This window comes from Mirounga leonina, unplaced genomic scaffold (genome assembly GCF_011800145.1).
Source record: "Mirounga leonina isolate KUSES-001 unplaced genomic scaffold, KU_Mleo_1.0 Mir_114, whole genome shotgun sequence".
NCBI lineage: Eukaryota > Metazoa > Chordata > Mammalia > Carnivora > Phocidae > Mirounga > Mirounga leonina.
The window spans coordinates 35,145,122-35,158,662 of NW_023270265.1; the positions used below are offsets into that span (position 1 = coordinate 35,145,122).

The following is a 13,541-nucleotide window of genomic DNA, read 5'->3' on the forward strand; positions in this document are numbered from 1 at the left end:
GTGGTCTTGAATGCTTGTGCATGTTGGTTTATGGTCAGAGAATGAGGGCTAATCCTGAGCAAACTCTGTTTTCCACTTACTGCTTTAGGCTCCTGGTCAACTATTTCTCCTGGGTTGTTGGCTACTGTGTATAGCTACATATACAGCATAAGTGTGGTTACATTATGAAGCAAGGTCTCTTGAGTTTGAAATAGTAGGAATTCCAAAATGGGGCACAGACTGCAATTAATTGGATTCTGATTTGTTTCTGCATGTACAGGTTATGGCTTTTCTACATTTGAGAAAAAAACTAAAAAAAATTTTTAAACATGGATATTTTCATAGGTTCTGTAGCTCTAGTTTGCATAATTCCAAGTCATGTTGGTGTTTCTTTGGCTCACTGTTTAGTTTTCAAATAATACTAATAACATAGTAGGAGTAAATATTAAAATTCTAAATAGCATGTTTGCTTTATATTTTAACTTTTTAACATGACTCTATTTGGTCAATAACTTATTTTAATAATTAAGCTTTTATTTAACTAAAAACTGCCTAGATTAGCGTTCATTTGATTTGTTAATATCCTAGGATATGTAGCCTTTGGGAAAGAGTCTTTCTCAAAAGAATTAGAGGTATGCTCACTTTTTTTTTTTTTCAAACAATGAAACTAACCAAAAGAACCCAAAGGTTTTTTTGGTTTTGATCTATAGTCAGAATTGGTATCCATTTTCATGCTTGTGTTCTTTTCATTACAGGGGCAGAAAACGTTTTGTAAGTGAAGGAGATGGAGGTCGTCTTAAACCAGAGAGCTACTGAATATAAGAACTCTTACAGTCTTAGATGTTATTAAAAAAAAAAAAAGTATAAATATATCTGAATTGTAAGAGTTGTTAGCACAGGTTTTTTGTTTTTTTGGGTTTTTTTGAAGCACTTGTTTTGGGTACAAGGCGTTTCTGAAATTTTATAAATCTACAATTTAAGGGGAATTTTTAAAGGAAGTGTTTTCTTTTTATCTTTTTCTTTTTTTTCATTTGAGGGTGTTAAGGAGGGACAGAAGAGTAACCACTTCTTAAGTGGAATATTCTCATAAGCTACCTTTTGTAAGTGCCATGTTTATGACCTAATCATTCCAAGTTTTGCATTGATGTCTGACTGCCACTCCTTTCTTTCAAGGACAGTGTTTTTGTAGTAAAATCACTGGTTTATACAAAGCTTTATTTAGGGGGTAAAGTTAAGCTGCTAAAACCCCATGTTGGCTGCTGCTGTTGGAATACTGTGCTTTGGGAGTAAAAAAAAAAAAGTTATTTCTCTGTCTTAAAGAATTTTAAGAAAATGAGTTAGTCATAAGACTTATTCATTTTTCCAGGGAACATATTGATTGGTCTTAAAGACTAGACAGTTAAATAAATGGTGGCTGGAACATCTATTTTTCTACAAAACTGGAAAAATGAACCCGGTTCTTAAAAGAATGTATGACAAAATAAAACATGTGAAGCAGTGTTGATTCTTTATTGGGAGTACATATATTTTAGGTCTTTTTAAAAACTTTTATTTTACACAGCAAATTTTAAATCCTGTAAAGGAGCATATTTGAACCCAGTGAATTTAAATTTTGTTCTTTGCAAACTTTTAAAAGTACAGTAGTAAATTCTTTTAATATTATCTGTGGGAAATGCATACATACTTGTTTTTTGATCTTCTCTAAAGCTCAGTGATATTTTTAAAATATAATACGTTTCATCATTCTTAAGTTCTGTTACCAATTAATGTTTATGTTACAAAAAATTATTCTTCAGAGACTCAAAGTTTTTACATTTATCCAGTGTCTGAGCAGATAGTAGCTACCAATAAATAGTTCTGTTCTTATCAGTTTAATAATAGTTCTCTAAAGAATGATCACATTTCTAACCTCTTTTGCAGAGCCTAATTACTCAGCCAGGCCTCCAAGTCTATGCTAATTTAAATCATCTATTATTGATTGTAGCAACCAGCCAAGAATTATATTCAGATTAACAAACATATTCTTAGGAATATGCCCATTACAGGTTTAGGCAGTCTCTTAGAACTAAAACCCCAAATTTAATGTTCATATTTATCTCATGGGCTCTTTCAAGTCCGTATTTTTTTCTATTTTTAGGGTTTTAATTGTGTTTGATACCTGGATGATAAAGATAGCCCGGTAATTCTTTAGTCCTTAAAGTCAATATCATTAAAAGCTCAGGGGACTACTTGGTAAGTGAAGGTTTCTTAAAGATCATATTTGTTTAAGAAATACAGTCTTGTCATTACTGGTAGGACCAGTTGGTCAGGCAAAATAGCCTTAAATATGAAACACAAAATTCATAAACAAGTTTTAAAATTAGATAATGTAAAAGCCCCAAAACGCTTTGTACGAGATTAGAATGTATCTTCAAGTTGTTTTTAATAAACATGTAAAGATTATCTGAATATAAAAGTTGCATTTAGTCACTTGTGCCTAAGAATGTTATCTGTGAGTCTTAACAGTAATAGGAATGGTGAAACAGTAATTTACAGTTCTAAAAACTTGGGTAAAAAAAACCCAATAAATTTGGGTTCAGTTTTTTAATTGCTCATGTTCAATATAAACCAGAGTGTCTAAATTCACAGGTTTCATTAGTCTTGGGTATTTTTATTTTATAAGCACTATCAGTTTTATTAACACACACCATCTTCAGTATACAGACGCAAGTTATTGTCTAGCTATTGTTAATAGTAATGCAGGGTATTCTGTAGAAGTGCAAAGTTACCATTCAGTGAGTTATTTGCTGTTGTTCCTTTTCTGCCATTTCTTGTTGGCGAATCGTATCCTGGGCTGCTTGCTGCATTTTCTCCAGTTTTTCCAGAGTCAGAGATTTTAAGGGCAAAAGTTTGGGTTTACACAGCACCATTGTGGTTATATCTTCCACTGACAACTGCCCTAAGTTTAAAAAGAAGGAATTTAGTGAGATGGCCCAGTTGTATGGTGGTCTGGATTTGCAGCTAGAATGAAGGTCTAAAAGAATCAATCCATTGTTAATGAAAACTCTTGTTTTCAGTTATTTCAAATATATCAACATTTAATTCTAGGGAGTTCATAAGGATGACATTTTGAACTTCCTACCTAAGATTCTAAGCTACCTATGAGACACACAACATTTTGTATCAGATGTCTAGTCTGCAAAAAGATTTCGGAGAATACATAGTGCATATGAATACTTCCATAGTGAAAGTATGATATTAATAGTAATGAATATTCATTAACATGAATGTTTAACTTTAAACCATCAGCCTTTAACAATTGCTTGACTTAGGTTTCTTTCTCCCCACTTTCAGACCTTATTTAACATTAGTGAATTACAGTACTATTTTTTCACTGAAAATTTCATATTTTAATCTGCAAATTTGAGTATAACAGGATTTCTAGGTTTAAGAAACAGTGCTTCATTTGTCAGCTTTTTACTGGGGGAAAAAAGGATGAGTTCTTTATAATCTACTCCTAAAAGAAACATAGTAAAAGTGGACAGTAAATGTGGCATACAGGATACAAAATAGTTACAGATGTTTGGCTATTGAGCCTGCTATGTGCCATGCCTACTACTTTGTATTTTGGTCCCTATAATATTCTGAGACCTAAGTATTTGTGATTTAGATACCTTGTTTTGGAAGAACTTCCCGGAACACTGACTTCACTTCTGCCATATCTGAATTGTTGGATACAGCTAAGTTTTTTCCTTCAATGAGAAATCAGTTATTAATATTCAAGAATGAATTAACAAAGCATATTGCTTATTTCCATTGTAGTTTAAGAAGTAAAATCACAATTCCTATAGAAAACAAAATACCCTATCCTTGCATAATTTTCCCATTATCTTGTGGGTCTTTTCATTGAAACAAAGTTGAGAGAGTTCACGTAAGCATCTAGACCTTGTCAACATTCTTTAATCAGTGGAGGTGTCAATTTGGAAGGCTCCATGTTCTAAATTTTTTCCCCTTGTGAAAAATTAGGTAGGACTTCATTTTTTTTAGACATAGTTACCTAATAGATATCAGCTGAGGAAAACCAAAAGCATTTATGTGCGGCTATTTGGTTCAGTGATAGCATCTCCCTAAATGGTGGATGAGGTATAAAAAATTACCATCTGGGAAGTGTGGGGTAGGGCAGGTAGTTAGGAAAAAGGGGAGATAGTAGGTAAGTATTTTCTAACATTCCCACTTCTCAATAGCTAACAGCTGGTTTCTACTTTAATCCCTTTGCTGTAACGACAAAAAGCATCCTAAGGATCAGTTACTGGCTACACAGCTGACATTTGTAAGGAAGCAACACAAAGAGGTGAAACTGGCTCTTGAAGAACAGAAGTGAGAGGTTTGCTTTCAGTTTGCTACTTTCCTCTAATATAATACAGGGATACTATATGCTAAAGTGCCAGCAAATACCTTCATCTTGAGTATTTTGTTTAGATATCAGCATATATACCAACTGGCTAATGACATTTGTTTCCAGTGTTAACATTCCAGATTACTGCTGTGCTGTATATTCAAGGTGTTCTGGGCTGTAATTTGTAGCACAATCCTTTTCCAAACAGATGCTTCTCCAGACAGTCCCACTGGTTTTGTGATATTTCACCATAGTGATGCAACCTTACCATGTGCCTTTCACAACATCACCACAGAAGAAAGATTTATTATTATAAAGTGGTGATGCTGGCATGGCGCCTGTCTTTACCGCCCACTGCAAATTAGTTATAATCAAGTGAAGGTGCTTCTGGTCTCAGTTATTCCCACTCTACACACTTTGACATTTGTAATAAAATCTTCCTACTCTATCCACCAAGCTTCTTGTTCAAATTCCTATTCTGGAACATCTAAAGTTCCTGAGGAACCTCTATCCATTTTCCAGAACTTTGTCATTAAAATTTACCCCTACGCTGATCTTTTCGGGAGTGAAGATGAAATAGGGAATGGACCAGGAATGAAGCAACTCTAACTGAATCTAAGTGCAATATGCAGCTTCCTTACAACACACAATTTCTTCTGCCACATTCTTTTCTTGTTACTTAGGCCTGCCAGTGGTACCTAGTAATCATTTCCCTTTTTTCCCCTCCAGATTATGTTGAAGGCTAATAGCATTGCAAATCCCTCATTAGTCTGAATATAGCTATAATAAAAAAGTCTCTCCATCAAAATAACACAATGAAAATATTTAGTAGGCCCTTATTTGGTGCACGTCTGACATGATACGCTGCCAAAAGGGAGGATAGATACTACAGATGTTGATAAATGTGAAGGAAATAACATTTAGTAGCTAAGAGTTTTTGTATCACCAAATTTCTTATCAGCAAGAGTGGATGAATACTTAATGTTTTATAGAATAGCAACTGCAGCTACTCAAAACTCAGCCACTATCCTTTGCTCTCTCTCCTGTATTTCTTTCACAGCCAAAATCTGGCTCCAGGAAAACAATGAAACTTGGTGCTCTACCAAACCTTAGTTCTCTGTTTCACTAAGCTGCCATTGTTACTGTAAAGGGTGTGGGGCCAAAGGCCTGGTAGGGAGTGGGTTGGGTCTGGTGTGGGGAAGATCAGAGCCGGCAGTCACTTGCCTGGGTGGAGTGTCTGCTTTACTAGGGTTGGTTATTGTTCCTAGGCTACCCCCCCCCCCCCCCCCCCCCCCCCCCCCGGGGCATTGGCAGGAGAGAAACAGGAAGGGAAGGGCTAAAATAAGCAAGGTGGTGGTTGGATGGCCCTCATTGGCAAGGCTACATTGTCTTGATAATCAACTGCCCAGGGAGTCCACAGAAGTAAGGAGCATTTCTTTCCTTTACCTGGTGGCCTGCTAATAGCCAAACCTGGGTGTTTTGTCTGGTGTAATGTGCCCTAAGGAGTTGTGGTTGCTTCTAAGGGTACTTTCTTATTATGATAGGTAAGATATATGCATAAAAATTAGGGACATATGGGTCAAAGAATAAACATACCAACCATGACTGAAATTCGTATATCTTACAAGTGCCTTGTCATTCAGTTCAGTAAATGTTTGTGTCTGGGAGCCTGGCTGGCTCAGAAGAGCATGCAACTCCTGATCTCAGTGTTATGAGTTTGAGTCCATTGGGTGTAGATTACTTAAAAATAAAATCTTAAAAATATGTGTCTATCATGTGCAAAGCACTGTTCATTAGTGAACAAAACAGATAAAACCCAAAACCTTTTGAAGCTTAACACTCTAGAGTAAGAGGAGAGAAATAATAGAATTTTGTAAGGCAGTAAGTCTATAGAATATAAAATAGTTTAAAGGAATTTAGGAGTGCTGAGGGGGTAGTTTAAGGAGGAAAATAATCATGGACTCATTAAAAAGGTGAAAATCACTGTGACGTCATTTTGGTGTGCATGTTATATTTTCTGAATTTGCAAAAAAGTCAAAAGCCTGATAGTATCCAGCGTTAGAGAAGGTATAGGGAAATGGGCATTTTCTGTTGGTGGGCAGGGTTTTTTGGTACAAATTTTTTAGAGGGATATTTTGTAGTATCCATTAATAATAATTTTGTATTATCTACTAATGCAAAATATGCATTTTCTTTGACGCAAATGTTCTACTCCTAGTAATAAGCCTCAAAGAAAACAATGCACCAGTATACAAAGAACTAAGAATAAGAATGCTCATTAAAGCATTGCTTTGAATAGTAAAATGTTCAGCAGTATATCAAAGGTTAAATAAATTACGGAATAGCCATACAATAGACTACTATGTCAGATTTTAAAATGTTACATTTATCAAGGTATATTTTAAGAGAAAACATATTCAATTGCAGAAGTAAAATTCTTACACTACTAGAACCCAGACTTTTAATGCTTAGAGAATACAATGTCAATCATTTTTCAAGGCTCTTCGTCCGGGTAATTGGAAAATAATCTGCTTCCTCTTTCCCCATAGTTTCTTTAGTTTGTAATCTGTCTCAGAGATAATGGTTTTGATAGATAGTACATTTCAAAGTCATGACGAAGTAAGCAAAACTGTCAGAGCCACTGAGCTGGATGCCTAAAATTAATGCAGAAGAACTTGGAGGGAAACCAAATCTTTGTCATGAAAGATTTACTAAGCTGTAGGAGTGGGAGCTGAGAGACACTTTAGGAAGGATTACTACTTTAAATCAATCATACCCATATTGATAACATAAATTAATCTTACAACTTGGACAAGTTAAAAATTTCTGGGGTGATTTAGTTTGATACCTGATTTAATTATGTGTGGGACTGCACAAGAACACTAAAGTGTACTTCTGAACCCTGAGAATATATGTCAGTGGTCCTCAGATTTTATGCTTACATAACACCCACAGAGACTTTTAAAAACTAGATAGAAAAACTAAGTACCCCTTTAAACATTTCTAAATTGACATATGAATTTATCTTTAAGTTCAAGTAGTTATAATTTCCAGCATATTTAAAAATACTGTTACATCAGTCTTTTAAAAACCTATCCAATATAATATGAATATAGAAATTTGACAGCTATTATCATCCATTAATAAAAAGAATGAAGAACTCTTTAAGTCAGAAATTTTATATCTTTTTCTCCTTAGACCTCTATTACCATTCCACTTAACTTTATTGTAATGTAATATATTTTCATGCTTACACATATTTTAATGGTTGATTTTCCTACCATATTTCTCTACAAAAATGTTTATAAATTTATTTACTATTTATTTATTTTTTAAAAGTGGGCTCCACACCCACTGTGGAGCCAACATGGGGCCTGAACTCATGACCCTGAGATCAAGACCTGAGCTGAGATCAGGAGTCAGACACTCAACTGACTGAGCCACCCAGGCACCCCAAAAATGTTTATGAATTTAAATGAAAACCAAAAATATTCTGGATTGAGTTATTACAATTATTAGTAAAAAATGAATCAAAACAATTTATATACACATTGATAAAATAATTACTGAAGACGAAAAATGAAGTTAGTGGCTATATATCTGTTAATAAGGACAGAGTTTTAAAAGTAAATACTGGACAGTAAAGACTGGAGTAGAAAGGATGTTCTTTTCAGGACAAGGGCATTAATTCTTTCAGAATGGAAAATAAACATTAATATAAGAGGAATTTGGGATCATATGTTGCTTTCCAAACACATTTTTTCTTTCAACAAACATACCAAATGTCTCTAAGTGCCAGCCACAACTAAATGAAGGAGATACAGTGGATAAGAACCGGTTCTCTTTGGGGAACTTGGGGGAGGTGGGTAGGGGAGGGAGAGACACACGTAAATAAATAATTATAAGTGAATACAACCTACTTTAATAAAAGCATGTGTACTGTGCCTTAAGAAACCAAAACCACAAGTAACTTGGTTGGTTTAGGATAGGTGACAGTGGCTAGTCTTTGAAGAACTACTAAATGTGATAGATAGTCCCACAAGGATGAATGGGGGTTTACTATGCAGAGAAGTAGCTGTGTAGCAAGGGGACAGTGTTCTAGACAAAGTGAACAATATGCTCAGAGTCATTAAAAGAAAAATATCTAGGCAAATGGCTAGAGAGTACAGGGTACATACAATATATGTATGGTGGTGGGACTGATAAGGTGGAGGCCAGTTCATACTCAGCCTCAAATGCCATGCCTCAGAGTTTGGGCTTTATATCCTATAGACAGAAGGGAGCTAACTGGATGGCTCTGAGTGGGTATATGACATGTGATTAGGTTTTTGGAAACACATTCTAGACAAAAAGGAAAAACAGGAGATACTAGAGGCAAGGAGATCAGTAAGGAAGCTATAATTATTTAGGTAAGATGATGAGAGTATGAGCAAAAGCAGTGATAACAAGCATCAAGAGGAGAAGATACAAAAGGTACTCAAGGATATAAGAAGTTGAGATTCAAATATCCTCCATTATTCCCCCTCATCCCCCACAACCTCTGGGTGATAAAGAAATGATCAAGGATGACTGAGATTTCAAGCTAACATTTTTGAGTGGCTAATGCAGAGAGGGAGAAGCAGGCTTCCCACTGAGCAGGGAGCCCGATGCGGGGCTCGATCCCAGGGCCCCGGGATCATGACCTGAACCGAAGGTAGACGCTTAACCCACTGAGCCACCCAGGTGCCCCAGGAGAAGAATCTTAAGCAGACTCCTCCATGAGTGTGGAGACTGATGTAGGGGCTCAATCTCACAACTCCAGCTGAACCTAGAGTCAGATGCTTAACTAACTGTGCCACCCAGGCACCCTTCTTAAATATATTTTTAAAAAAATATGATAAAGCAAATCTATTTCACAATATAAGTCAAGGCTGAGAAAATGTGGACAAATTTTTAAGCTGGTGGTAAAGAGTAAAAACCTTTAAAATTATAACTGAGGGAATGGAAGCTTACTGTACATTAGAATCTATCCTGAATTTTTGATGGAGATGACAAGTGGCTGTTGCCTAACCTAGAAAAATAAATGCACCTGAAATATGGCAAAAAACATTTCTAAAGTATTTTCAGATTCTAGTCTTAGTATCAATCCTGTTTTCACATAAGAAACACAGGTCATAAACTGGTGGCCCTTGATCCTATCCAGTTAAATGTTTTGCTGGCTTGCTAAATGTTTAAAAAATATTTGAACCAATGTTTTAAAATTAGAAGACTTCATATAAAGTCCAAATTTCAGGTCCTCTTGACAAAACTAGCAACACTGGGCCCATATTCCTGCATGGCAAAATTCGGCTACAGCTGGGAAGTAATGTCCCATTTAGATGAACACGGGGAGTTCTCTAGTCCCCTCTACTGCCTATTGTTCTCTTTCCCTTATCATCCCCATTGCTACAGGCACTTGACTTCACAACTTCAGTAGAATACAGAACCACTATAACATATTATATGCCAAATGCCCTATTTTATCATTAATAGGTATTAAGAAACAAAAATACAATCTTTGAGAACTGAGGGAGGCACAGAAGCAATCTGTTTATGTAAAGGACAGTAGAGGATATTTTTTGGTGACTATTTACGAATTTAGATCCTTTTAAGTAAATTCAGTCTGCCTATTACAGGTTGTGGATGGGGGTGGCAGGAATGGTAGGAAAAATATGAAATATTTTGTTTTATTCAAGACTTTTGATAGATGAATTTTCAAACACATATTAGATTTCTGAATGTAAACTAACATGAAAAGGTGAAAGAGGGGGTCCCAAAAGAAAGTGTTTTTCAGCAGACATAAAGTAGTAATGTTCATTCTCACTCACGTGGCTGCCCACATGCTAGCAGAGCTTAATCTGGACTGATAATATTCATCTGGAGATGCCAAATAACATCATATGTCATGTGGTTGGAAACTATAGTAGTTCTATTCTGTTTTGCTATCTGGCATCTGCTAGTAGAAAAATGTTGCAACATGTTCAATTTGGCTAATTAATTTAGACTCATGTGAGTAAAATGTGCGGTGTCTAGCTTCTGAACTGTGCCTAGGCCTAAGAACAGCGACTGTTCTTGGATGAATCTGGATGATGCCACTGGTTCTGGTATACTTCACCAGCAGACACTACTATTAAGTTAATAGAAAATGACACATCCTACTCACACAAAATACCAGATGGCCAGCAGTTGCCTTGGTATCTGCTTTGATAACATCAAGATTCATCTGTCTTTGAATTGCAGGGCCCACACATCTTTCATCAACAGTCCTCAGGGTGCCAGGACTTGACACTCATGAAACTGTGCTGACATCACTACACTGCTGCAGATTGCATCACATCAGCTCCAAGTGTTGGTGAAGCAGCAGCCACACTTCACTACAGGGAGACAGTCCAGGACACTAGCACTTGCTCTCCACAGACAGGAGGATTAAATGCTAACTCTTCTTTGTAGGATACCAAGGGTGTGTGTGCAGAGAAGTGGGATGGATTTAACTAGCAACTCAGGACAATGGTAGATATAGTTATATTTGCGAAGGCTTAATCATTACTGGTGAAGTATGAATACTGTGAAGTATTCTTGCAAAATACTTTACATGGAATTTAATTAAGCCTCTACATCAACTTCTGACTTATAAGAAATAAGAAAAAAGGGAACATTCAAGAACACCTCTGGCCTGAACTCTTTAAAATGACAATGTCACAGGGGGAAAAAAAACGATAGGGAAATTGTTCTAGATTAAGGCTAAAGAGTTTTAACACCCAAATACAATACATAAACATTGACTGGATCCTGAATTTTGTTGGAGGAGCAGGGGAAAAGGTATAAAAGATATTCTTGGGTCAAAAGAGAGAATATACATACAGAGTAGATTTTAAACATCACAGAATTATTAATTTCCTTAGTTGTCATAATGATACTTTGTTTTTCAGGAGAACTTTATAATTCTTAGGGAATACGTTTTGGAAATTTTAGAGGTGTCTGCTTAACAACAAGTGTCTAACCTATTTCCAAATAGTTTAATGACAATGAAAAAAGCATGAGAAAGGATGAAATAAATATGGCAAAATGTTAACTGTTGGATCTACGTGAAGGGTATATGAATGTTTATTATAGTCTTTCGACATTTTATATGTATGATTTTTTTTTTTAATTGAGGGAAGAAATCATGTTGGAAAGACTTGAGAGGGGCAATCTAATAAGAGGTTGAGTAACAAGAACTACACTGAATTTAATCAACTGAATCAAGCTGGCAATGTCTTAGGCACCCGGGAAACACCAAATATATTCAATCTTTTAGTAAGTATTTACCAAAATCATATGTGCAGGATAACATGATAGGGAGATGAAGACAAACCATTCTATTAAGATGTAAACATAGCAGTAAAGCTAGGAACTTAAGCAGCTGTTATATAAAATAGTGGTTGTCATAAAAGAAGTACAAAAAGTGCTAGGTAAGCACAGAGTAAATTACTTCCTGTTGCAGAGAATCTGGAAATACATCTGCAAGGATAACTAGGACATGGAAACAGAGTCACAAAAGGTTAGTGCTTCAGTGATTAATCTTGGAAGAAACAAGAATAGTTCATTTTGGCTCAAGCATGAGTAGTATGGAAACAAAGAAATTAAGTAAAGAAGGTAGGTTTGCACCTTTGTTGACTGGCTGGGTAAATACAATTTCAGTTTACCTGAAAGTTCTCCTGGTCTTTTTCCCGGCAACGTTAGGCATCCAACCCAGTATTACCAAGATGACTCACAGTTCTTGACTCAAGCCTACAGAAGAAACTACATGAGATAATATGAGAACTCTTGGAAAAAAAAAAACCATATAAAAGTATTACGGTATTTTTAAGAATATTCACAAACATTAAGTTGTTTAATAAAATGTAGGCGTGGAGGATAAGGACGGTATAGCTTCACCCAGAAATGCAGTCATTGCTTTTAAGCCCCCAAAGGAGGAGAAACAAAAGAAGAACATTCCTAATGTTAAGACCGGAGGCGGGAAAATAAGACTCAGAGGTGTTGCCGAGACGGTGGCGGACCACCTTCCTCCTTTCTAGGTGGTAACGGAAAACGATTTCCACAAGCTCCAGAGTTCTCCGTCCTCCAGAGATCGGGGTGAAAGCACTTAATAGGAACTTAAGGGGCGCGGTCAGGAGCTCCATGTTGCGGGAGTGAGGAGCTCCGCCCTGCGGCGCGCGCCTAAGCCCCCTTCGGACCCGGCCGGCTGCAGCTGGGCGCGAGGGGCCGATGGAGCGGCCTCGCCCCACAGGGAACCTCAGAAGGGCGGGGGTAGGGCGGGCAGGCCAGCCCGGAAAGAAAACCTTCTTCCAGCGGAAGCGGCTGCGAGCCCCGCTCACCTCCTCGGCTCTCCGTCTCCCGCGGGCCGTCTAGCTGGGGGCTGCCTCACGCGACAGGACGGACGGACCCTCACCTCACTTTGCGACTCCAGCTGGAATGGGCATTCCCTGGGGTGCCGGGGGCTCTGGCTATTCCCACCCTTCCGCCATGACCCCATTCAGAAGTGCCAAATGCAACTTCCGGGCAGGACAGGGATTTTCGGAACCCTAACCTCTTGTCCACCTAGGTAAGTGACCAGACGTCCCAGCAAAATAAGGGCCAGGAAACCTGCTTCTTCCTCTCCCCCATCCTGGGCAGGTAGTTCTGAATATGAATTAAGTTGTCTAACCTGGGATGTCTGGTCACCTTTGGTCCTTTTTCGGGCCTACTTACAGATTTATCTTCCCAGACGGCTCGACTGTTGCCCAGGGCAACGGTGAGATTTGGGCGAAGGGAAAACTACGTCACACTGGAGACGGGAGGCCAGGAAATTCCCTGCCATTATCAGTTATGGCTGCCTTAGCTTCAACAGTAACTTCCGATTGCTAGTTTGTCACTCTACCCTGCTGGAGGCTTACTCTGTGGCTCCGCTTGCCAGCGGCACCCAGTGGGCAGGAGAAAGGGCGTAGAGCAGCTGAGGAAAGGAAAAGGGCGGAGCGAGGGAAGCTGGCGCCAATGTCTCACTCTGATTGGACAGCGTCGTTGGCGCCAGTGCCTCACTCTGATTGGGCAGCGTCGGTATGCTTGGCTCCGCCTGTTTTTCTTCCCCAGCGAGTGACGGGCCTGCGCCGGAGGGGTGGGGCGGGGCGGTAGGAGCCAGAGTGTGTGGAGG

The 13,541-nt window shown here is 37.8% G+C and overlaps 3 protein-coding genes across 13 annotated transcripts in view; 2 read left to right on the forward strand and 1 right to left on the reverse strand.

Moving 5' to 3' along the window:
• The window catches only part of PDCD4 (programmed cell death 4), a 27,939-nt gene extending 25,512 nt beyond the window's left edge, over positions 1–2,427 (forward strand). For both annotated transcript variants that reach the window (XM_035028885.1, XM_035028893.1), the window contains exon 12: positions 735–2,427. In XM_035028885.1, the coding sequence (XP_034884776.1) occupies positions 735–795 (61 nt within the window). In that variant the 3' untranslated portion in view covers positions 796–2,427. The remainder of the gene's footprint in view (positions 1–734) is intronic.
• BBIP1 (BBSome interacting protein 1) overlaps positions 1–13,211 on the reverse strand; it is an 18,036-nt gene extending 4,825 nt beyond the window's left edge. For 3 of the 10 annotated variants that reach the window (XR_004683485.1, XM_035028947.1, XM_035028940.1), the window contains exons 1-4: positions 13,103–13,211; positions 12,058–12,154; positions 3,633–3,710; positions 2,748–2,917 (exon numbers count right to left, since the gene is read on the reverse strand). Coding sequence is in view for 8 of the 10 variants with exons in the window: in XM_035028947.1 (XP_034884838.1) it covers positions 2,751–2,917; positions 3,633–3,678 (213 nt within the window). In the remaining 2 variants the exon portion in view is untranslated. Of the gene's footprint in view, positions 1–2,547; positions 2,918–3,632; positions 5,637–12,057; positions 12,155–12,729; positions 12,892–13,058 lie in introns of those variants that run through there. The other 7 variants (XR_004683500.1, XM_035028923.1, XM_035028903.1 and 4 more) reach the window with 7 other exon arrangements.
• Positions 12,870–13,541, forward strand: part of SHOC2 (SHOC2 leucine rich repeat scaffold protein) — a 92,671-nt gene continuing 91,999 nt past the window's right edge. The window contains exon 1 of the mRNA XM_035028867.1: positions 12,870–12,956. The gene's annotated coding sequence lies outside the window, so the exon portion shown is untranslated. The remainder of the gene's footprint in view (positions 12,957–13,541) is intronic.